This window comes from Mus musculus, chromosome 13 (assembly GCF_000001635.26).
Source record: "Mus musculus strain C57BL/6J chromosome 13, GRCm38.p6 C57BL/6J".
NCBI lineage: Eukaryota > Metazoa > Chordata > Mammalia > Rodentia > Muridae > Mus > Mus musculus.
The window spans coordinates 19316020-19342834 of NC_000079.6; the positions used below are offsets into that span (position 1 = coordinate 19316020).

At 40.4% G+C, this 26815-nt stretch overlaps 3 gene segments (V, D, J or C) and 1 further gene; 3 read left to right on the forward strand and 1 right to left on the reverse strand.

The window, feature by feature from the left end:
* Positions 1 to 26815, forward strand: part of Tcrg (T cell receptor gamma chain) — a 178435-nt gene that overhangs the window by 137978 nt on the left and 13642 nt on the right.
* Positions 20554 to 21007, reverse strand: Trgv2 (T cell receptor gamma variable 2). The segment is given in 2 exon segments: positions 20554 to 20860; positions 20965 to 21007. Coding segments are annotated over 2 exon segments (350 nt in total).
* On the forward strand, positions 23997 to 24435 carry Trgv1 (T cell receptor gamma, variable 1). The segment is given in 2 exon segments: positions 23997 to 24039; positions 24132 to 24435. Coding segments are annotated over 2 exon segments (347 nt in total).
* Trgj4 (T cell receptor gamma joining 4) lies at positions 26133 to 26193 on the forward strand. The segment is given in 1 exon segment: positions 26133 to 26193. A coding segment is annotated over 1 exon segment (61 nt).

A 26815-nucleotide genomic window follows, 5' to 3' on the forward strand; every position in this document is an offset into this window, starting at 1 on the left:
AGAAACCCTAGGAAAGAGATCTGGAACCATAGATGTGAGCATCAGCAACAGAATACAAGAAATGGAAGAGAGAATCTCAGGTGCAGAAGATTCCATAGAGAACATCGACACAACAGTCAAAGAAAATACAAAATGCAAAAGGATCCTAACTCAAAACAGTCAGGTAATCCAGGACACAATGAGAAGACCAAACCTACGGATAATAGGAATTGATGAGAATGAAGATTTTCAACTTAAAGGGCCAGCTAATATCTTCAACAAAATTATTGAAGAAAACTTCCCAAACATAAAAAAAGAGATGCCCATGATCATACAAGAAGCCTACAGAACTCCAAATAGACTGGACCAGAAAAGAAATTCCTCCCGACACATAATAATCAGAACAACAAATGCACTAAATAAAGATAGAATATTAAAAGCAGTAAGGGAGAAAGGTCAAGTAACATATAAAGGAAGGCCTATCAAAATTACACCAGACTTTTCACCAGAGACTATGAAAGCCAGAAGAGCCTGGACAGATGTTATACAGACACTAAGAGAACACAAATGCCAGCCCAGGCTACTATACCCGGCCAAACTCTCAATTACCATAGATGGAGAAACCAAAGTATTCCACAACAAAAACAAATTCACACAATATCTTTCCACGAATCCAGCCCTTCAAAGGATAATAACAGAAAAGAAGCAATACAAGGACGGAAATCACGCCCTAGAACAACCAAGAAAGTAATCATTCAACAAACCAAAAAGAAGACAGCCACAAGAACAGAATGCCAACTCTAACAATAAAAATAAAAGGAAGCAACAATTACTTTTCCTTAATATCTCTTAATATCAATGGACTCAATTCCCCAATAAAAAGACATAGACTAACAGACTGGCTACACAAACAAGACCCAACATTCTGCTGCTTACAGGAAACCCATCTCAGGGAAAAAGACAGACACTACCTCAGAGTGAAAGGCTGGAAAACAATTTTCCAAGCAAATGGACTAAAGAAACAAGCTGGAGTAGCCATTTTAATATCGGATAAAATCGACTTCCAACCCAAAGTTATCAAAAAAGACAAGGAGGGACACTTCATACTCATCAAAGGTAAAATCCTCCAAGAGGAACTCTCAATTCTGAATATCTACGCACCAAATGCAAGGGCAGCCACATTCATTAGAGACACTTTAGTAAAGCTCAAAGCATACATTGCACGTCACACAATAATAGTGGGAGACTTCAACACACCACTTTCTTCAAAGGACAGATCGTGGAAACAGAAACTAAACAGGGACACAGTGAAACTAACAGAAGTTATGAAACAAATGGACCTGACAGATATCTACAGAATATTTTATCCTAAAACAAAAGGATATACCTTCTTCTCAGCACCTCATGGGACCTTCTCCAAAATTGACCATATAATTGGTCACAAAACAGGCCTCAATAGATACAAAAATATTGAAATTGTCCCATGTATCCTATCAGACCACCATGGCCTAAGACTGATCTTCAATAACAACATAAATAATGGAAAGCCAACATTCACGTGGAAACTGAATAACACTCTTCTCAATGATACCTTGGTCAAGGAAGGAATAAAGAAAGAAATTAAAGACTTTTTAGAGTTTAATGAAAATGAAGCCACAACGTACCCAAACCTATGGGACACAATGAAAGCATTTCTAAGAGGGAAACTCATAGCTCTGAGTGCCTCCAAGAAGAAACGGGAGACAGCACATACTAGCAGCTTGACAACACATCTAAAAGCCCTAGAAAAAAAGGAAGCAAATTCACCCAAGAGGAGTAGACGGCAGGAAATAATCAAACTCAGGGGTGAAATCAACCAAGTGGAAACAAAAAGAACTATTCAAAGAATTAACCAAACGAGGAGTTGGTTCTTTGAGAAAATCAACAGATAGATAAACCCTTAGCTAGACTCACTAAAGGGCACAGGGACAAAATCCTAATTAACAAAATCAGAAATGAAAAGGGAGACATGAAAATCAAATAACCCCATTAAAAAATGGGGCTCAGAACTGAACAAAGAATTCTCACCTGAGGAATACCGAATGGCAGAGAAGCACTTGAAAAATGTTCAACATCCTTAATCATCAGGGAAATGCAAATCAAAACAACCCTGAGATTCCACCTCACACCAGTCAGAATGGCTAAGATCAAAAATTCAGGTGACAGCAGATGCTGGCGTGGATGTGGAGAAAGAGGAACACTCCTCCATTGTTGGTGGGAGTGCAGGCTTGTGCAACCACTCTGGAAATCAGTCTGGCGGTTCCTCAGAAAACTGGACATAGTACTACCGGAGGATCCAGCAATACCTCTCCTGGGCATATATCCAGAAGATGCCCCAACAGGTAAGAAGGACACATGCTCCACTATGTTCATAGCAGCCTTATTTATAATAGCCAGAAGCTGGAAAGAACCTAGATGCCCCTCAACAGAGGAATGGATACAGAAAATGTGGTACATCTACACAATGGAGTACTACTCAGCTATTAAAAAGAATGAATTTATGAAATTCCTAGCCAAATGGATGGACCTGGAGGGCATCATCCTGAGTGAGGTAACACATTCACAAAGAAACTCACACAATATGTATTCACTGATAAGTAGATATTAGCCCCAAACCTAGGATACCCAAGATATAAGATATAATTTGCTAAACACATGAAACTCAAGAAGAATGAAGACTGAAGTGTGGACACTATGCCTCTCCTTAGATTTGGGAACAAAACACCCATGGAAGGAGTTACAGAGACAAAGTTTGGAGCTGAGATGAAAGGATGGACCATGTAGAGACTGCCATATCCAGGGATCCACCCCATAATCAGCATCCAAACGCTGACACCATTGCATACACTAGCAAGATTTTATTGAAAGGACCCAGATGTAGCTGTCTCTTGTGAGACTATGCCGGGGCCTAGCAAACACAGAAGTGGATGCTCACAGTCAGCTAATGGATGGATCATAGGGCTCCCAATGGAGGAGCTAGAGAAAGTAGCCAAGGAGCTAAAGGGATCTGCAACCCTATAGGTGGAACAACATTATGAACTAACCAGTACCCCGGAGCTCTTGACTCTAGCTGCATATATATCAAAAGATGGCCTAGTCGGCCATCCCTGGAAAGAGAGGCCCATTGGACTTGCAAACTGTATATGCCCCAGTACAGGGGAATTCCAGGGCCAAAAAGGGGGAGTGGGTGGGCAGGGGAGTGGGGGTGGGTGGGTATGGGGGACTTTTGGTATAGCATTGGAAATGTAAATGAGCTAAATACCTAATAAAAAATGAAAAAAAAAAAAAAAAAAAGAAAAGGGAGACATAACAACAGATCCTGAAGAAATCCAAAACACCATCAGATCCTTCTACAAAAGGCTATACTCAACAAAACTGGAAAACCTGGACGAAATGGACAAATTTCTGGACAGATACCAGGTACCAAAGTTGAATCAGGATCAAGTTGATCATCTAAACAGTCCCATATCACCTAAAGAAATAGAAGCAGTTATTAATAGTCTCCCAACCAAAAAAAGCCCAGGACCAGATGGGTTTAGTGCAGAGTTCTATCAGACCTTCAAAGAAGATCTAATTCTAGTTCTGCACAAACTATTTCACAAAATAGAAGTAGAAGGTACTCTACCCAACTCATTTTATGAAGCCACTATTACTCTGATACCTAAACCACAGAAAGACCCAACAAAGATAGAGAACTTCAGACCAATTTCTCTTATGAATATCGATGCAAAAATCCTCAATAAAATTCTCGCTAACCGAATCCAAGAACACATTAAAGCAATCATCCATCCTGACCAAGTAGGTTTTATTCCAGGGATGCAGGGATGGTTTAATATACGAAAATCCATCAATGTAATCCATTATATAAACAAACTCAAAGACAAAAACCACATGATCATCTCGTTAGATGCAGAAAAAGCATTTGACAAGATCCAACACCCATTCATGATAAAAGTTTTGGAAAGATCAGGAATTCAAGGCCCATACCTAAACATGATAAAAGCAATCTACAGCAAACCAGTAGCCAACATCAAAGTAAATGGAGAGAAGCTGGAAGCAATCCCACTAAAATCAGGGACTAGACAAGGCTGCCCACTTTCTCCCTACCTATTCAACATAGTACTTGAAGTATTAGCCAGAGCAATTCGACAACAAAAGGAGATCAAGGGGATACAAATTGGAAAAGAGGAAGTCAAAATATCACTTTTTGCAGATGATATGATAGTATATATAAGTGACCCTAAAAATTCTACCAGAGAACTCCTAAACCTGATAAACAGCTTCGGTGAAGTAGCTGGATATAAAATAAACTCAAACAAGTCAATGGCCTTTCTCTATACAAAGAATAAACAGGCTGAGAAAGAAATTAGGGAAACAACACCCTTCTCAATAGTCACAAATAATATAAAATATCTTGGCGTGACTCTAACTAAGGAAGTGAAAGATCTGTATGATAAAAACTTCTAATCTCTGAAGAAAGAAATTAAGGAAGATCTCAGAAGATGGAAAGATCTCCCATGCTCATGGATTGGCAGGATCAACACTGTAAAAATGGCTATCTTGCCAAAAGCAATCTACAGATTCAATGCAATCCCCATCAAAATTCCAACTCAATTCTTCAACGAATTGGAAGGAGCAATTTGCAAATTTGTCTGGAATAACAAAAAACCTAGGATAGCAAAAAGTCTTCTCAAGGATAAAAGAACTTCTGGCGGAATCACCATGCCAGACCTAAAGCTTTACTACAGAGCAATTGTGATAAAAACTGCATGGTACTGGTATAAAGACAGACAAGTAGACCAATTGAATAGAATTGAAGACCCAGAAATGAACCCACACACCTATGGTCACTTGATCTTTGACAAGGGAGCTAAAACCATCCAGTGGAAGAAAGACAGCATTTTCAACAATTGGTGCTGGCACAACTGGTTGTTATCGTGTAGAAGAATGCGAATCGATCCATACTTATCTCCTTGTAATAAGGTCAAATCTAAGTGGATCAAGGAACTTCACATAAAACCAGAGACACTGAAACTTATAGAGGAGAAAGTGGGGAAAAGACTTGAAGATATGGGCACAGGGGAAAAATTCCTGAACAGAACAGCAATGGCTTGTGCTGTAAGATCGAGAATTGACAAATGGGACCTAATGAAACTCCAAAGTTTCTGCAAGGCAAAAGACACCGTCAATAAGACAAAAAGACCACCAACAGATTGGGAAAGGATCTTTACCTATCCTAAATCAGATAGGGGACTAATATCCAACATATATAAAGAACTCAAGAAGGTGGACTTCAGAAAATCAAATAACCCCATTAAAAAATGGGGCTCAGAACTGAACAAAGAATTCTCACCTGAGGAATACTGAATGGCAGAGAAGCACCTGAAAAAATGTTCAACATCCTTAATCATCAGGGAAATGCAAATCAAAACAACCCTGAGATTTCACCTCACACCAGTCAGAATGGCTAAGATCAAAAATTCAGGTGACAGCAGATGCTGGCGTGGATGTGGAGAAAGAGGAACACTCCTCCATTGTTGGTGGGAGTGCAGGCTTGTACAACCACTCTGGAAATCAGTCTGGCGGTTCCTCAGAAAATTGGACATAGTACTACCGGAGGATCCAGCAATACCTCTCCTGGGCATATATCCAGAAGATGCCCCAACTGGTAAGAAGGACACATGCTCCACTATGTTCATAGCAGCCTTATTTATAATAGCCAGAAGCTGGAAAGAACCTAGATGCCCCTCAACAGAGGAATGGATACAGAAAATGTGGTACATCTACACAATGGAGTACTACTCAGCTATTAAAAAGAATGAATTTATGAAATTCCTAGCCAAATGGATGGACCTGGAGGGCATCATCCTGAGTGAGGTAACACATTCACAAAGAAACTCACACAATATGTACTCATTGATAAGTGGATATTAGCCCCAAACCTAGGATACCCAAGATATAAGATATAATTTGCTAAACACATGAAACTCAAGAAGAATGAAGACTGAAGTGTGGACACTATGCCCCTCCTTAGATTTGGGAACAAAACACTCATGGAAGGAGTTACAGAGACAAAGTTTGGAGCTGAGATGAAAGGATGGACCATGTAGAGACTGCCATATCCAGGGATCCACCCCATAATCAGCATCCAAACGCTGACACCATTGCATACACTAGCAAGATTTTATTGAAAGGACCCAGATGTAGCTGTCTCTTGTGAGACTATGCCGGGGCCTAGCAAACACAGAAGTGGATGCTCACAGTCAGCTAATGGATGGATCATAGGGCTCCCAATGGAGGAGCTAGAGAAAGTAGCCAAGGAGCTAAAGGGATCTGCAACCCTATAGGTGGAACAACATTATGAACTAACCAGTACCCCGGAGCTCTTGACTCTAGCTGCATATATATCAAAAGATGGCCTAGTCGGCCATCACTGGAAAGAGAGGCCCATTGGACTTGCAAACTTTATATGCCCCAGTACAGGGGAACACCAGGGCCAAAAAGGGGGAGTGGGTGGGCAGGGGAGTGGGGGTGGGTGGATATGGGGGACTTTTGGTATAGCATCGGAAATGTAAATGAGCTAAATACCTAATAAAAAATGGAAAGAAAAAAAAAAGAAAAAAAAAAAAGCTGGACCCAGTGGCCAGCGGATGGCCCACATGTTTAAAGGCCGTTGTTGCAGTAGCCCTACTCGTTAAGGATGCTGACAAATTAACTCTGGGACAGCAAATAACTGTGGTAGCCCCCAACTCTCTTGAAAGCATTATCTGCCCGCCCCCAGACCAATGGGGATGACAAATGCCCGAATGACTCACTATCAGGGTCTGCTGCTGACTGAACAGGTCATGTTTGCTCCTCCTGCTATTCTCAACCCTGGCACCTTCCTGCCTGCAAAGTGATCTACGTGACCAGCTGTGGCCAGGTGTTCCAAACTGGTACACAGATGGAAGCAGTTTCCTAGTAGAAGGTAAGAGGATGGCAGGGGCGGTGGTGGTAAATGGTAAGCGACTCGTGTGGGCTGGCAGCCTGCCAGAAGGTACGTCAGCTCAAAAAGCTGAATTAATTGCCCTGATCCAGGCCCTTCAGATGGCTGAGGGGCAGTCCATCAACATTTACACCGATAGCAGGTATGCTTTTGCTACAGCCCACATCCACGGTGCCATCTATAGACAAAGAGGCTTGCTGACGTCAGCAGGCAAGGACATAAAAAAATAAAGAGGAGATTCTGAGCCTCCTTGAGGCTATTTATCTGCCTGCCAAAGTGGCCATTATACATTGTCCTGGACATCAAAAAGGACACGATGCTGTGACAAGGGGGAATAACATGCCTGATGCTAAGCTAAACAGGCTGCACTCGGCCCTAATATACTGCCCTTCAGGACTCAATACTGCCCTTCAGGACTCAGTACTGCCCTTCAGGACTCAATACTGCCCTTCAGGACTCAATACTGCCCTTCAGACTTAATACTGCCCTTCAGAACTCAATACTGCCCTTCAGGTCTCAATACTGCCCTTCAGGACTCAATACTGCCCTTCAGACTCAATACTGCCCTTCAGAACTCAATACTGCCCTTCAGAACTCAATACTGCCCTTCAGAACTCAATACTGCCCTTCAGGACTCAATACTGCCCTTCAGGACTCCACAGATAGAACCTCTCCAGAAAGTTGCTCTGCCAGAACCACAAAAAGAAGGGAAAAGATTTATTGAAAATATACATCGGCTGTCCCACCTGGGAGTTAAACCCTGCAAACACTGGTCAAAGCATCTACTTTTTATGTTTTAAGACTCTCTGATGTTGCAGAAGCAGTAGTTAAGAACTGTATACCGTGTGCCAGGACTAATGCAGGACATTCAAGCTATCCTCCAGGGAGAAGACTACGAGATCGCCCTGGAGCCTAGTGGGAAGTAGATTTTACTGAAGTAAAGCCAGCTAAGTATGGTAATAAATATATTTTAGTTTTTATAGATACCTTTTCAGGATGGGTGGAGGCCTACCCAACAAAAAAAGAAACTGCAAATATTGTGGTTAAGAAAATCCTAGAAGAAATTTTTCCACGGTTTGGAATACCTAAGATAATAGGGTTTGACAATGGACCCACCTTTGTTGCCTAGGTAAGTCAGGGACTGGCCATCCAACTGGGGATTGATTAGAAATTACATTGTGCTTATAGACCCCAGAGTTCAGGCTAGGTAGAAAGGATAAAAAAAATTCCTTGACTAAATTAATCTTAGACAGCCCTCCTTCCCTTTGCCTTGTTCCACGTCAGTAACACACTGGGAACATTTAAGCTCACTCCATATGAAATCCTGTATGGGGGGGGGGGCTCCCCCACTCACTGAAGTAGAGAGAGTGTTAGATCCTTTAAATTTTAACCCTGGTCCTTCATTGTTTATACGCATGAAAGCCCTAGAAGTGGTCAGAAACACCGCCTGAGAGCAGCTCAAAGAGGCCTACGAACCAGGAGACTTCATGATACCACACCAGTTCCAGGTGGGGGAAGCAGTTCTCGTCTGACAACATCGAGCTGAGAACCTAAAACCTTGTTAGAAAGGCCCTTGCATCGTGCTGCTGACCACCCCCACTGCTGTCAAAGTAGAAGGCATCTCTGCTTAGATTCATGCCTCTCACATAAAGTGAGCTCCTAAAAAATAAATCCCCTTAGTTGACCACCCTCATTTCTACTCTGATAGACCCTCTAATAATTTTGCTGTTACTGCTGACGTGTGATCCGATAGTTCTTAATAAACTGGTGACCTTTATTAGAGAAAAGATTGGTACTGTCCAGCTGTTAGTATTAAGACAACAATACCAGTCTCTGCAGAACCTTGAAAAAGAGGTTGCATTTTAGTTCTAAGATTAGAACTAGTAACTAGAAGAAGTGGGGAATGAAAGATCCTGACAGAATGTAAAAGGTTACAGAAGCCCTGAAATTGGCAAGATAGATGTCACTGTTAGCAAAACTAGCTTCACTGATTTAGAAAAATAGAGGTGCACAATGCTCTGGCCACTCCTTGAACCTGTGTGTCTCTTTCCTTGTACCCCTCCCATATCCATTTCTTGAGAATAGACATTGTTTAGATCTGGAAATCCCCTACTCTCCCCCTTCTCCTTTCCCCCCTGAGGGCCTATAAAAACTGGGACCTCTTTCCCCTCGAGGTTGACTCCTCTACCCCTGAGTGGGATATGAGTTGTCCCCAGAGCTCTGGCTTTCCCCTAATAAAGCCTCATGTGGTTTGCAACAAGCTCGGTCTATCGTGAGTTCTTGGGTGTCCTTTATTGTCCTGAGGCCTGAGCAAGGGACTCCTTTCAGAGTCTTTCACTACCAAGCAGCTTAAGATTTCAACCCATCAGCCAGGTGGAGGGCACTATCTGGCTCTGAAGAATTCCTGACCCAAATCAGCACAGAAATTGCAGATGAAGCACTGTTTATTGCTTACTCCCATTTGAATCCTATACCAAACAAGGAAAAGCAGAGAAAAGACCAAGGGACTCAGATATCTAGACCTGTGTTCTTTACCAAGACCTGAGAACCTGACACCCACTGTAGCAGAAGTCTAACCTGAACCAAGGCACACCTGCCATCTCTTCATAAAAAGGAGCACTGCCCAACTTTCTGACAATTGGAAGTTGAGCTCAGTCCTCCCTATTACTTCTCTCTCTCTCTCTCTCTCTCTCTCTCTCTCTCTCTCTCTCTCTCCCTCTCTCCCTCTCCCCCCCCTCTCTCTTTCTTGCCTCCCACACTATGCCCCTCAGTGAAAACCTCAAAGCTCCTCCTTTGCAACTGGCTAAGCCTCTCATCTTGGAAGGAACTGCTGATCATAAGCAACGCCACCTTTGAAACCAAGAAAATCTTCTGAAAACATTTCAGGCCCCTCCGCCCTTTGTGGGCAAACACTACTGAGAAGAAAAGGTTTTAATAAAGAACCAGTGATCCTCCCTTCCCTGCAAAATATTTAATTGCATTTGTAAAAAAAAAAAAAAATGTGGCATATGTATCTTGGCAGTAACCAGCAGCTCTCTTGTGAGACTTAAGATCCCTCAAAATGAAGTATACCATGCCTGATATGGAAACCTACATAATTACTTTAGGCCTAGTGAGGTCATGGCTGTTTGAACAATCTCCAACTACTAATGTATTTAAGCAGCACAATTCCTAATAACAATCTATAAATATTTGTCCTTATACCCACAGATAAGTGTAGTCTTCACTCCTCATCAAATAAATTACAGAAAACCATAACCAATCAAAATGCAGAGTGTGAGACACAATCCTAAACATTACGTCTATAAAACACTCCCACACCTATAACTCAAGGAACATTATGGAAGAGAGGGCAGAAAGATTCTAAGAGCCAGAGAGTCAGTGAATTTGCTGTAATAATATGTCAACCTAGTAACTACCAGAAGCTCTATTCATAAAAGTCTTACCATCTTGACTGCCCACATGTGAGCTGAACAAGAATCAACTCAATGAACAGACCCAACTGGAAAGGGAAAAGCCCACAACGTCTCAAGCCTACAAAAAGGACTACAGAAAACTGTGTAAAGCTGAGAGTGAGAGAGGTGGTCCTCCCCAGGGAAAAGCACATCAGTTGATTGTCCAATTCCAAACAATCAGCCCTGAAAAGATATATGCAAATAATATCATATGGACTAAATCGGTTATATTTAGAAATATATATGTTCATGTAATACATATATGAATGTAATTACATTTAATGACAAAAGAGGTCAGAAATCTGAAGGCGAGCAGAGGAGTATATGAGGGAGATTGAAGGGAAGAAAGGGAATGGAAAAATTTAATTAAAATACAATCTCAAAAGTAAAATGAAAAAAGAAAAAATATAAGAAGTATATGAAAACACAGTGTCAAGTTCATTGTCTGCTAAAATCTGAGTTCATGAGGAAACACAGTTATAGAGAGAATCTACATCTTCTGCCTGAACCCAGTGGAGGCTGTCAAGAATCCCAGAGGACTCTCCATGCCACAGGACCTCCGGATCACCTGGGGAATCACAGGTGAGTGGAATGCAACATCAGCTCCAAAGAATCTAGCCCTTTAAAGGGTAACAAAGGGAAAACACCAACACAAAGACAGAAATTACACCCTAGGGGGAAAAAAAAAAGCAAGAACAATCCTTCAACAAACCTAAAAAAAAAACAGTTGCAAGAACAGAATCCCAAATCTATCAACAAAAATAACAGGAGGCAACAATTACTTTTGCTTAATATCTCTTAATATCAATGGACCCAATTCCGAAGTAAATAGACACAGACTAACAGACTGGCTACATAAACAGGGCCCAACTTTTTGTTGCTTGTAGGAAACCCACCTCAGGGAAAAAGACAGACACTACCTCAGAGTAAAAGGCCGGAAAACATTTTTTCAAGCAAATGGTCCAAAGAAACAAGCTGTATTAGCCATTCTAATATCAACTTCCAACCCAAAGTTTTCAAAAAAGACAAGTAGGGGCACTTCATACTCATCAAAGGTAAAAATCTTCAAAGGTGAACTCTCAATTCTGAATATCTATGCTCCAAATGCAAGGGCATCCACATTCATTAATGAAACTATAGGAAAGCTCAAAGCACATATTGCACCTCACACAATAATAGTGGGAGACTTCAGCACCCCACTCTTATCAATGGACAGATCGTGGAAACAGAAACTAAACAGAGACACATTGAAATTAACAGAAGTTATGAAAGAAATGGACTAAACAGATATCTAGAGAACATTTTATCCTAAAACAAAAGGATGCATCTTTTTTTTCAGCACCTCATGGCACCTTCTCTAAAACTGACCATATAATTGGTCACAAAACAGGCTTCAACAAATACAAAAATATTGAAATTATCCCATGCATCAGAACACCACGGACTAAGACTGTTCTTCAATAAGAACATAAATAATAGAAAGCCAACATACACGTGGAAGCTGAAGAACACTCTACTCAATGATACATTGGTCAAGGAAGAAATAAAGAAAGAAATTAAGGACCTTTTAGAGTTTAATGAAAATGAAACCACAACATACCAAAAAAAAAAAAAAAAAAAAAAAAAAAAAAAAAAAGCGGGACACAATGAAGGCAGTCCTAAGAGGAAAACTCAGCTCTGAGTGCCTCCAAAAAGAAATTAGAGAGAAAATTCACTAGAATCTGGACAGCACACATAAAAGCTCTAGAACAAAAGGAAGCAAATTCACCCAATATGGGTACACGGCAAAAAATAATCATAATCAGGGCTGAAATCAACTAAGTAGAAACAAAAAGAACTATTCAAACAATCAACCAAACCAGGATCTGGTTCTTTGAGAAAATCAACAAGGTAGATAAACCCTTTGCCAGACTAACTAGAGGACACAGGGACAGTATCCTCATTAACAAAATCAGAAATGAAAAGAGAAACATGACAACAGAACCTGAGGAAATAGAAAACATCATCAAATCCTACTACAGATGCTATACTCAACAAAACTGGAAAATCTGGAAGAAATGGACAAATTTCTAGACAGATACCAAGTTCCAATGTTAAATCAGGATCGGATTAATGACCTAAACAGTCCCATATCCCCTAAAGAAATAGAAGCAGTCATTAATAGTCTTCCAACCAAAAACAGTCCAGGACCAGATGGGTTTAGTGCAGAGTTCTATCTGACCTTTAAAGAAGACCTAATTCCAATTTTCCTCAAACTATTCCACAAAATAGAAGTAGAAGGTACTCTACCCAATTCATTCTATGAAGCCCCAATTACTCTGACACCTAAACCACATAAAGACCCAACAAAGAAAGAGAACTTCAGACCAATTTCCCTCATGAATATCAATCCAAAAATACTCAATAAAATTCTCATTAACTGAATTCAAGAACACATCAAAACGATCATCCATCATGATCAAGTAGGATTAATCCCAGGGATGCAGGGATGGTTTAATATGGGGAAATCCATCAACGTAATCCACTATATAAACAAACTCAAAGACAAAAGCCACATGATCATCTCATTAGATGCTGAGAAAGCATTTGACAAAATCTAATACCCCTTCATGATAAAAGTCTTGGAAAGATCAGGAATTCAAGGCCCATACCTAAACACAATAAAAACAATATATGGCAAAACAGTAGCCAACATCAAACTAAATAGAGAGAAACTTGAAGCAATCCCACTAAAATTAGGGACTAGACTAGGCTGCCCACTTTCTCCCTACCTATTCAATATAGTACTTGAAATCCTAGCCAGAGCAATTAGATAACAAAAGGAGGTCAAGGGGATACAAATTGGAAAGGAAGAAGTCAAATTATCACTATATGCTGATGATATGATAGTATATATAAGTGACCCTAAAAATCCCACCAGAGAACTATTAAACCTGATAAACACCTTCATTGAAATATCTGGATATAAAATTAACTCAAACAAATCAGTGGCCTTTCTCTACACAAAGGATAAACAGGGTGAGAAAGAAATTAGGGAGATAACACCCTTCAATATTCACAAATAATATAAAATACCTTGGTGTGACTCTAACTAAGGAAGTGAAAGATCTGTATGGGAAGAACTTCAAGTCTCTGACGAAAGAAATTGAAGAATATCTCAGAAGATGGAAAGATCTCCCAAGCTCACTGATTGGCAGGATCAACATAGTAAAAATGGTTATCTTGTTGAAAGCAATCTACACATTCAGTGCAATCCCCATCAAAATTCTAACTCAATTATTCACCGAATTAAAAGGGGCAATTTGCAAATTCATGTGGAATAACAAAAAACCTAGGATAGCAAAAGCTATTCTCAATGATGAAAGAATCTCTGCTGAAATCACCATGCCTGACCTCAAGCTGTACTACAGAGCAATTGTTATAAAAACTGCATGGTACTGGAACAGCAACAGAGAAGTAGACCAAGAGAATAGAATTGAAGACGCAGAAATGAACCCACACACCTATGATCACTTGATCTTTGACAAGGGAGCTAAAACCACCCAGTGGAAAAAAGACAGCATTTTCAACAAATGGTGCTGGATTAACTGGCGGTTAGCATGTAGAAGAATGCCAATCAATCCATTCATATCTCCTTGTACTAAGCTCAAGTCTAGGCGGATCAAGGAACTCCACATAAAACCAGAGACACTGAAACTTACAGAAGAGAAAGTGGTGAAAAACCTTGAAGATATGAGCACAGGGGAAAAATTCCTGAACAGAACAGCAGTGGCTTGGGCTGTAAGATTGAGAATCAACAAATGGGGCCTCATAAAATTGCAAAGCTTCTATAAGGCAAAAGACACTATCAATAAGACAAAAAGGCCACCAACAGATTGGGAAAGGATCTTTACCAATCCTAAAACACATAGGGGAATAATATCCAACATATAAAAAAACAAAAGGAGATGCACTCCATAAAATCAAATAGCACTATTAAAAAATGGGGTACAGAGCTAAACAAAGAATTTTCAACTGAGGAATACTGAATGGCTGAGAAGCACCTAAAAAATGTTCAATATCCTTAGTCATCAGGGAAATGCAAATCAAAACAACCCTGCGTTTCCACCTCACACCAGTCAGAATGACTAAGATTAAAAACTTAGGTGACAGCAGATGTGGGCAAGGATGTGGAGAAAGAGGAACACTCCTCCATTGCTGATAGGATTGCAAGCTGGTACAACCACTCTGGAAATCAGTCTGGTGGATCCTCAGAAAATTGGAGATAGTACTACCGGATGATTCAGCAATTTGTCTCCTGGGCATATACATAGAAGATGTTCCAACTTGTAATAAAGACACATGCTCCACTATGTTCATAGCAGCCTTATTTATAATAGCCAGAAGCTGGAAAGAACCCTGATGTCCCTCAACAGAGGAATGGATACAGAAAATGTGGTACATTTACACAATGGAGTACTACTCAGCTATTAAAAACAATGAATTCATGAAATTCTTAGGCAAATGGATGGATCTGGAGGATTTCAATCTGAGTGAGGTAACCCAATCACAAAAGAACACACATGATATGCACTCACTGACAAGTGGATATTAGCTCAGAAACTTAGATTACCCAAGATGCAATTTGCAAAACACATGAAACTCAAGAAGAAGGAAGACTGACCTGTGGATCCTTTGCTCCTTCTTAGAATGGGGACAAAATACCCATGGAAGGAGTTAACAGAGACAAAATTCAGAACTGAGATGGACAGAAGGACCACCCAGAGACAGCCCCACCCAGTGATCCATCCCATATACAACCACCAAACCCAGATACTATTGCATATGTCAGAAAGATTTTGCTGACAGGACCCTGATATAGCTCTCTCTTGTTCGGCTATGCCAGTGTCTGGCAAATACAGAAATGGATTCTCACAGTCATCTGTTGGATGGAACACAGGGCCCCTAATGAAGAAGCGAGAGAAGTACCCAAGGAGCTAAAGAGGTCTGCAACCCAAAGGAGGAACAATATGAACTAATCAGTACCTCCCCACCCCCCACCCAGAGCTGTCTCTAGTTGCATTTGTAGCAGAGGATGGCATAGTTGGCCATCAATAGGAGGAGAGGCCCTTGGTATTGCAAAGATCATATGCCCCAGTACAGGGGAATGCCAGGGCCAGGAAGTGGTATGGGTGGGTTGGGGAGCAGGGTGGGGGGAGGGTATAAGGGACTTTTGGGACAGCATTTGAGTTGTAAATGAAGAAAATATCTAATAAAAAGTGTGATAGAAAGTACATAGTCCCTGACATCTACATTTGAAATTTCTTTCGGGCAAATCTTTACTAACATTGTTGCTCACAGTACATTTCACCTGGAATATTTGGTGGTAGGCTATTTTAGACATGGAGAATTTACTTCCACCCCAACTTTAGACTTCTACCCAGAAAAGAAAAGAAAAAGTTCCAAGTCTGGAAAGCTGGGCCAGGAACTTGTACTGAAAAGTCTTCCCAGTCCAGGACCATCAAGGAGTTATCTCTGAGTCTTGTTCATGAGTAGTTCCAAAAGTCTGCTTCCTTGTTCTGCTTCCTTTTCAGAGAACCTACCATTTAGAGGAGGCTGATTATAAACAGCCTTTCCAGTGTTAAAGTTAGATATAATTGATTCAAATGTGGTTCTGACTTGGTAAGTGTCCATTAGAAAAGGTGTGTCACAAACACTGGCCTCTCATCCAGCTACTGCATGTAGAACATTTGGCTTATTATCTCTGCTTACAGAAATGCACTAAGAGGTGCCATGTTTCCTGGTATTACTGCACAGTAGAAAATGGGGAAAGAACATGAATAGACACATGTAAAGAGACATGTAAACAGGTGTCAAACTGATGAGATGTTTATTTTCAGAAAACAAATAAATTGATGCCACCTTGAGATAATGTTTTATACTTGGAAGGTTAGCATAGCACTGAAGTTTGTCAGGCCTTTCCCAGGTGTTCACATACATCTGGGCTGCAGAGCTAGGTCGGGCTCTTTGCAGGAGGATTTGGCATATCAGTATCACTAGAGACCATGAATAAGGCATTAGTCAGTGACTGTACATATGAGCAAGTGTGCATGCCCACATAGAGGCAAGCCCAAGTGTTGGCTTTCAGGCACTGTCCACTCTCAGTGACCTTGAACTCCCCAAATAATCTAGGCTAACTGGCCAGTGAGCACCAAGAATATGCACATTAGCCTCATCCAGACTGAGATTAAAAGTGTGTATCACCATTCCTGAATTGTTATGAGGGCTTTAGGGATTGATTTAGGCTTTCATCATTATAAAACTTATTTTTGTTTTACTAAACAGTAGGATAGTTAAGAGATAGATAGATAGATAGATAGATAGATAGATAGATAGATAGATAGATAGATGATACAAATTCCCTGACACTTACGTTTGAAATTACTTCTGTGAAAAACTTTACTAACATTGTTGCTCACACTATATTTTACTTGGAATATTTGGTGGTAGGCTATCACAGACAGGGAGAATTTACATCCACCCCAACTTTATACTTCTAATTATCCAGACTAAGAAACCTGCTTCAGACATTCTTTGGCTGTTGATTGTTGCCATTTAATGGCTAACTTAAAGATGGCATGTCCTTGTACCATTTTAATATGCATTAAAAACAACCTGCTTATCTTAGTCAGCCCCATATATTTAGTTTTCTAATAATTTCATGCACTAATATGTGCTAATAATCCAGACCATCAGATAATCAATAACATCAATTATTTAATGATGGATGAGTATAGGCGTTACAAAAACTTTATCTGGATTATTTGGTGATACCTTTCAATAGTTCAATAAAGTTACTATCATATTCTCCACTGCAAATTAGGAAAATGAAAACAAAGATATGTAATTTAATCAAAGCCAAACAGACAATTTCAGGGAATGGATATGTAACAAAGATTCATTTAGGTAGTACTGACAAATAGGGAATGATAAAAAAAATAAATTGCATACATCTTAGCTAATGCAAATTCCAGCCTCATGTACAGGACCCTCCAGAATACCTGCCCAATTGTCAGACTGAAGACCATACCACCAACCTCTGGCATTCACAACCCCCAATGCCACAGGACCCTGTTTGCTCCCTAAGACCTAGAGGCAGCACCCCTGACACTGCAGGTCCCCATTCCTTGTATGCCAGCTCAAGCAGAACACCAACTGGTGAGGTCAGACGTCATACACTTCCCAAGTGTGCTGGTGTCAGTACAGCTTTCTTACTCATAGATCAGTATGGAGTACTTCCATGCCACAGATTCAAGCATTATCAATCTGATATACAACTATCTAAGTCCAGAGAACAACAGGAAGATATCAAAACACCTACTCAGTAAAAGTAGGTGAGAAACTCACACCAAAGACCAAACCAGCAAATTGCCTCCACGTGGCAAGACCAATCTTAAAACATGAGCTCTATCACAATCACAGACTATGTTTCCTCCTAAATTACTAAACATGTAATCCCCAGTGAGAGTAATTTAAACAAATCTTCAGAAAAAATACTTTTAAAATTATAGATATTTTCCATGAAAATACAAATATTTCAAAGAGAACATGAACTCACTTCCAGATGGATGCAAAGAGGATAAGAATAAAATGCCTGGATGAATGCTCAGAGAGAAGAAGCAAATGAAATATCAAAGACAATTGAGAATATGAAAATAGAATTGAACCAAATATAGAGATATGGGAGAAAGTCACGCTAAAATGATGCTTGAAGTAAAAACTTCATAAATCAAATAAAAAACTAAGTGGAAAGTCTCATCAGTAGAATAATCATGGGCACATTAGGATACCAGTGATTGGAGACAAGCTAGAGAAGTCAGATCACTCAGTCAAAGCATAGTAAATCTTAAGAAGCACAGGGATGCAACATCTGAGTCCCTGGGACATAGGAACGAGCAAATCTATAAGTTAAGAGGTAGGAGAATGAGAAGAATTCTAGGGCAAAGACATGGAAATATCTTAAATAAAACCATAGAATAAAATTTACCTATACTATGCATAGTCCCATGTTAAAAGTTACCACTATTATTAATACTAATAGTATCAGTAATATAAAAAAACTCCTTTCTTCTGATTTGCCTTCTCCTGACCTATCTCTGTGTCTCTCTCTGTCTGTCTCTGTGCCTCTCTGTGTCTGTCTCTCTGTCTCTCTCTCTATCTGTCGGTCTCTATCTGCCTTTCCCTCTCTCTCCTCCTCCTCCTCTGAAGTAGTGTTGCCCAGGCTACCCTCAATGTCATGCTCTTCCTGCTACAGCCTCCCAAAGGTGATCAGCACAACATCTACCTAAGGATACTTTCTGAAATCAGAATTTTTCTACACTAATTGCATGATTAGATTAATTATATGTATTATTTCAAAATATAACTCTAACTTTTATGGGTAAAAGAAAGGAGAGGAGAATTTTAGAGTGAACAATAAGTGTTCATCTTCCAGAATCATGGACTGAGTTTATAATGAATGCTATGGTCCAACCTGGAAACAGCTTAATGATGTTTTTGTAGTAATCAAACAAAAGGAAGTCATGAATCATGGTACTTTTCAAATAATTTTGTGAAAATATCAGGTAGATAGATGTTGTGTCTGGCCAACAGATCACAACATGGGTTCTAGCCTGGAAAGGCATTTTGGAAACCTGGAAGAGAAGAGGGGCTAGGTGGCGAGATAAAGAAATGCAGCTAAGACAGGCATTCTGATCAAAGCTCCATTTTACTGTTCTGCACGCAGTTATAAAGCAGGGGAAGGGGCCCGATTCCCGCCAATTAATCTTGGGGTCCAATAGCAGGGTGACCACGTGCACAGCTCATAGATTATAGCAAAATGGGGGAACCTCTACCAAAGGCATCAGATAATATCTCACATCACGCTTAGCCTTTGGGTCAGTGCCAGCTAGTGGCCTGTTGACATATTACAGAAGGATTTATCAATTAGTCATAAAAATGCCCATTAAACACAAACAAGGACAATTAAAAATGGTTAACTGATTAAAGATCATTCAGGATGATTTGGCATCAAGACCACAACACTTCAATTCTTCACCATCATGGATGTTCTAACAGACAGCTCTCCTCTGGGAAGTTCAGTCCACAGAAAGTAGATTCCAAGGACATGGGACAGGAACTTTTAGCATTTTGACACATTATTTCTTGGATGTACTCAATCATCCCACTCTAAACTTAGAATAATCACAATTGTCAAAGTTAGTTTCTTATATTGTTGTTTTGTGAGGTGCAGGGAGATTTCTTCCTTTTTTGTTAATTTATTATTTCATGCACCCATATAACATAGTGTGGTCACACTAACTAGCCCCCATCTTTCTTACTCACCTCATCTCAAACCTCTCTCTTCCTAAGAAGTCCAGCAACTACAGCATGCTTTATTTATTTATTTATTTATTTTTAAATTGCTCTGTGACCCACTGCATCCCTCCCTGATGCTCTGAGTTCATAATTTTCTTTGCAGATCACTAAAGTAAAAGCCATGAGTCCAGGGTGTGGACCAAGCTTTGTTACACTGACCTGCCTCCCGAAACCTGTACATTGGTCTCTATTATTTTCCCATTGAGCTAATTATTTAGTTAGAGATGCAATGACAATAGTTTTCTTCATTATAAACTATAAATTGTAACTAACAAGAGATTCCGTAATCTCTGAAAATCCCCAGTGCGAATGAAAGTACTGGGAAACCGTAGCAGTAAATACCACCCTGTCCTGACTTAATTCTAAGCCATTCAGTTACTGCAAACCTCTGTGCAGAGAATTAACAAAAGACCATATCATACTTTGAGCTCCCTGGCCTTTATTTGAATAGCTCTTAGATACCCTCACTGAGTTAGTGTGAAGGCTATTCTGTCTTTAGTTGGTAACCTGTAGGACCTAAGATCTCACTGGGGAAATAGAACCCAGGATGTTCCCTGGAAGCCCTAAAAGTGCTGTGAGCAATGAAGGCCCTGGTGGCCCCTGGCTGAGAATCAAGTAGCTGTGTTTGCCAAGAGGATGTGGGTGGGCACAGATGGGGATGGTTCTTATGCAGGCTAGTCTAGAGGCTCTAATGTTGTGCTCATCCAGACTGCACAGTAGTAGGTGGCTTCATCTTCTTTCTTCAAGTAATTTATTTCCAAGGTTGAGGTAGAACTTTTAAAATCTTTACTTGCTTCAATTTTTTTGTGCTTCCCTCCTAAGGGTCGTTGATTGTAGTTTGTTGCGACATATATTAGATACTCAAACTGTTGATTTGTTTTTTGCCGGTACCAATGTATAGCTGTGTTGGAGAAATATGGAAGATAAACTATACAGGATATTTGCACATTCTCATCTGTCTCTCTGGTGACCGATAATTCAGTTTGCTCCAGCTGCCCAAGCCCAACTGCAAGCAAAGGGAAAAGTTCTCATGAGCAAAGAAAACAGCATTTGAAGAAATGGAAATGAGGATGAGTTCACTGTCTCCTGCACCCAGAAATGTCCACTTACAAACCCAGAGGCAGCAGGAGGTGAACCATCTCAGGAGCAGCATCCCAAGGTTGGACTGCTTCACAGGGAGGCAGGAAGTGCTCTGCAGGCTGGAATTTCAGGTCACCAGCTGGAGGGTGGGACTGTGCTATAGTCTCAGAAAAATGCAGTCAGTGGGTTCCCCCAGGGTTGGTCATGATCTGTTCCAGTTCTGAGAAGTTCTGGGGTTTCCTGCCTCACAGCAGAACGTTGGATGTGTCTGTAGGTTAAAGGTCTAGAGAGACATCTTTTGTATGTCTTCATTTGGGTACAGAGTAGGGAGAATGGCCCAGTCTGTCCTTCACTCCACTGTAACATAACTATGTTACTTGGAGATGATGAAGAAACATTTGCTATATTCTGTCTGTTTTCTTTGTTTGTTTATGATTTGCTAGTGATTCAAGATCCAGATACAAAGGCTGACTGTGATGTTCTGCACTAGGAGTTGCTATACTTGGCTGACACTCTGTGCACAAGCAAAAGGATATTTTTGTGTTTTCTTCTACCAAATATAAAGTAGGTTTTGACTTGGGTAATTACATTTCATTTAACTCCAAAGGAAGAAAAAACTTAATTGAAATTGTTAACAGTCTTTGTAAAGTTTTGTCTCCTTGTGTATACTAGGTTACAGCTTAAGTATATACAGCTTGAGACAGCTATCATTAACATTCAATGATAGCATTAACATTCAAGACTAAGGTTATGCCAGGCGTGGTGGCACACGTCTTTAATCCCAGTACTTGGGAGGCAGAGGCAGGTGGATTTCTGAGTTTGAGGCCAGCCTGGACTACAGAGTGAGTTCCAGGACAGCCAGGGCTATACAGAGAAACCCTGTCTTGAAAAAAAAAAAAAAAAAGACTAAGGTTATAAGGTGACCATTAGTGTGTCACAGTCATTGGGGATTGTTTCTTAGGCATTTGACAAACCTTGTTACCTGCATTTGACAAACCTTGTTTCTTAGACATTTGACTTAACCTTATCTTCAGCTGTATGAAGTGAGAACTGTGTTCTTGTCCATTTGACAAAAGGAGACAGGAGGAAAAGAGAAGCAAAATTCAACACAATTCTATCCCGTCCCGCGGGATTCAGTTATTCGTGGGTGAGAGGGGGACCGCAAACCTGGAAGGAGATGGGAGGAAGGGAAGGAGAGGCAGGAGACCAGGAAGGGTACCTATCAAGGTCTCGTTTATTATGCTGAGGTGCCTTCTTTTTAAAGCATACATCCCGGGAATAGGGGAGGGGTTGAGGGAGAATTTTACAAAGAACAAAGAAGCGGGCATCTGCTGACATGGGGGCCAAAGTCAGGCGCCAGGCAGCGGGCACTCTGCATCTTATCTCTGGAACATAGATCCTCTTTGACAGCCTTGGGTGTCAGGCTGGGCTCAGGCGAAACTCATGTCCTTGGATGGCATGGGAGTTTAGGAAGAGATAGGGAAGAGGGGACTATAATTCAGCTTTTACAGCCTCAGGTGCCAAGAAGGGAATACGGAGGAGGGAGTAATAACCAGCTACTAGCACAAGGCCATTTGGCTGGTTAGGGAGATTGTGAAGGGCTCGCTTTCTCACCGGATGGTCTCTGACACAATTCAGTAACACAGGACCCTTAAGTGTGATGATTCAGATAAAGAAAAAAAGAGTCCATGAAGATACCAGACATTTACATTTTCTTCATCTTTTACTCTACTTATTTATGGACAGAAGTATAGTTCCACTCACATCACCCACATGTATTGGGCATTTGCTGCTAAGGAAAAGAAATCAGCTTGTCAGAGGGATATTTGACTCTGCGTGGTTTTTACAGCAGGACTCACATGAGTCAAGCTTTGGATCAGTTTTTTTTTTTTTTTCTAACCACGGATGAATGGATAAAGAAAGCATGAGGTGTGGGTGGGAGTATGTGTGCACACGTATGGGTGCAGTTATATATCCTGTATAGTTTCTCTTCCATATTTCTCCAACACAGTTATACCAGCAAAAAAACAAATCAACAGATTGAGTATCTAATACATGTCTGGACAAAATACAATCAACACCACTTAGGAGGGAAGAAAAAGAAAGTTGAAGCAGAGAATTGGAGTAGCTGTCCACAGTCTTTCCAGTCTGCTGAGGAATATTAGACATTACTCCCAATGCTTAACTGGGCCTTGTTCCTCCAACCACACTGTCCCAATTCCTTTCTCAGTCATTATTTTATTCTCTACATATCTGACACCAATTATCGAGCATCCATACAAAAATAAGATGTGAATATATCTGCCATACACCACTTTCTGTGCCTCACTGATTTCATGCAACACGGGTATCTTTCCATATTAGTACTATTGTTACAAATAATACTATTTGCTCCTTTGTGACAGGTAAATAATATCCAACTGCACCCATACATGTGCGCACATATTCTCACCCACACCTCAAGCTTTCTTTATCCATTCATCCGTGGTTAGAAAACAAAGCTGATCCAAAGCTTGGCTCATGTGAGTCCTGCTGCAAAAACCATGCAGAGTCAAATATCTCTTTGACAAGCTGATTTCTTTTCCTTGGGGGCCCATGCACAGTACGTGTGGGTGACATGAGTGGAACTATACTTCAGTCCATAAATAAGTAGAGTAAAAGTTGAAGAAAATGTAAATGTCCGGTATCTCCAAGGACTGTTTTTTTTCCTTATCTGGATCATTATTACACTTAAGAGTTCTGTGTTATTGAATGGTGTTGAATTTTACTTTTCTTTTCCTCTGTCTCCACTTGTCAAAGGGGGAAGAACACAGAACCCACTTCAAACAGCTGCAGATAAGGTTAAGTCAAGGCAGGTAATGAGGCTTGTCAAATGCCTAAGAAGTCCCCACTGACTGTGACACACTAATGGTTACCTTAGTCTCGAGACAGGGTTTCTCTGTATAGCCCATGGACTCTGCGTTTTCCTGAGACAACAGGACAGCCCCACCCTCCAGCTGGTGACCTGAAATTCCAGCTTGCAGAGCACTTCCTGCCTCCCTGTGAAGCAGCCTGACCTTGGGATGCTGCTCCTGAGATGGCCCACCTTCTGCTGCCTCTGGGTTTGTAAGTGGACATTTCTGGGTGAACTCATCCTCATTTCCATTTCTTCAAATACTGTTTTCTTTGCTCATGAGAACTTTTCCCTTTGCTTGCAGTTGGGCTTGGGCAGCTGGAGCAAACTGAATTATCGGTCACCAGAGAGACAGATGAGAGTGCGCAAATATCCTGTATAGTTTCTCTTCCATATTTCTCCAACACAGCTATACATTGGTACCGGCAAAAAGCAAAAAAGTTTGAGTATCTAATATATGTCTCAACAAACTACAATCAACGACCCTTAGGAGGGAAGAACAAAAAAATTGAAGCAAGTAAAGATTTTCAAACTTCTACCTCAACCTTGAAAATAAATTACTTGAAGAAAGAAGATGAAGCCACCTACTACTGTGCAGTCTGGATAAACACAACATTAGAGCCTCTAGACTAGCCTGCATAAGAACCATCCCCATCTGTGCCCACCCACATCCTCTTGGCAAACACAGCTACTTGATTCTCAGCCAGGGCCCACCTGAGTCTTCATTGCTCACACCACTTTTAGGGCTTCCAGGGAACATCCTGGGTTCTATTTCCCCAGTGAGATCTTAGGTCCTACAGGTTACCAACTAAAGACAGAATAGCCTTCACACTAACTCAGTGAGGGTATCTAAGAGCTATTCAAATAAAGGCCGGGGAGCTCAAAGTGTGATATGGTCTTTTGTTAATTCTCTGCACAGAGCTTTGCAGTAACTGAATGGCTTAGAATTAAGTCAGGACAGGATTAAAGATGAGGAGAGACAGGAAGCCCACAGGGATATTTACTGCTACAGTTTCCCAGTACCTTTATACACACTGGGGATTTTCAGAGATTACAAGATCTCCCGATAGTTAAAATTTATAGTTTATAATGAAGAAAACTAGTGACCATTGCATCGCTAACTAAATAATCAGCTCAATGGGAGAATATTAGAGACCAATGTACAGGTTTCAGGAGGCAGGTCAGTGTAACAAAGCTTGGTCCACACCCTGGACTCATGGCTTTTACTTTAGTGATCTGCAAGGAGAGTCATGATCTCAGGGCAAGAGCATCAGGGAGGGGATGCAGTGGGTTACAGAACAAATTAAAACAAAAGATAAAACAAAAAATAAAAGAGTAGGGTGTGGTCGCTGGACTGCTTAGGAAGGGGGAGGTTTTAGATGAGGTGAATAAGAAAGAGGCAGGCTAGTTAGTATGACCATATTATATATGTTATATGGGTGTATGAAATAATAAATTAACAAAAAGGGGGAGAAATCTCCCTGCACCTCACAAAATAACAATATAAGAATCAATCTTTGACAATTATGGACAGAAGTAGGGAGCAGTTGTAAGTCCCTCGGGGACAGTTGTATAGGCATAACAGTGAGGTCTTCTGATATCTAACAGTTTCTTTGCAGGAGATTCATGCCTTCCATGGCTTCTGTGAGCACTGTATATGTGTTCTATATATACACACATGCAGGCAAAATATTCACAGACAAGGAGCATATAATTCCAGGGGAGACAGAATTGTATAATTTTATATTCTTATATTTATTTTTTTGTGAGAAGATAAAAGGAAGCCATCATTGAAACCATTTCCTAGCTGGCACCACCCCAATAGAGAGTCCTGATGTTAAGAGGTCATGTCTCACTAGGCATGGAGGGCTTGGTTTACCATCCTTAAGAGTCCTTCAAGAAACTTGCAAATTATTGAAGGAGTGGCCTTGACATTTCTGAGAACAGAGACATGTTTGATGAATTATCCTAGCAGTTTCATCAAAATTAAACATCTGAGAACCACACACACAAAAAGAGAGACTTAATTCTGAAAAATCATTTCCTGGTAAGTTAGTTAGAAAAGTAGTTGGATTTTGTGGTGTGGCCCAGCCCTCTCTAGCTTTTACCACTGTCTGTGGATGCTTTCCAGTCATCACTACCTTGGAGAAGAGAAGAGTGTGTGAAGGAAACTTACAAACTATTGGATGATACCAAACTTTGCAAAGGAATCCAGGTCTCTTTCTAAGATAAGAGTTCTTAAATGACTCATCATACTGAAGCTCAAGAGTGAGCTCCTGTTTTTGTAGAAGCGCTGAACAATGTGTCAGGCACATCATGGGTCAAGATATTTGCCAAAGGGACAAAGCTCGTAGTAATTCCCCCAGGTAAGTAAGCTGTTGTGTTGTTATCTTAGAGGGAATAACCATTGAGATTTTTTTCTTGGTTTTAGAAAAATATAACTATTCTGATCAACCATATCTGGATACAACTTCACAGTTATGAGTTACTGGATACAGAAATAAAGCTACATTGTAAGCAATTTCTTCCTTCCTTGTCAGTTAGGAAACTAAAATCCTGCGTTTAAAATGCATAGACAAGATAGCAGTTAGCACTCGGTGAGGATAGTTTATGCTATTCACCAATATCACTATTATATCAGGTTACTTTTTTGTAAAAGATCTTTTAAGTGGAACCCCTCAAGGTGGAATCTAATTAATTTCTTCTCTACACATTTGGAGAATTACACTACGTTTCTTTCTTCATAAACCTGCAAAAATTCTATTCCTGATTATGATTACATGTCTAAGTACAGTGACATCGTAATTCATGACATTGGCCACCATTGTATATTCTATAATTAGAAAGAACTTCTCAGTGCCAGTGTCCCCTCAGTGAAAAGAGACCAGCTTGTGTACTGTCATGTAGAATAATGACTGCAGGTGCACAAACTCCTTAACATAAAATCTGGCCTTCAAAATGTTTTCCAGTGTTTTAAGTTCACAATAT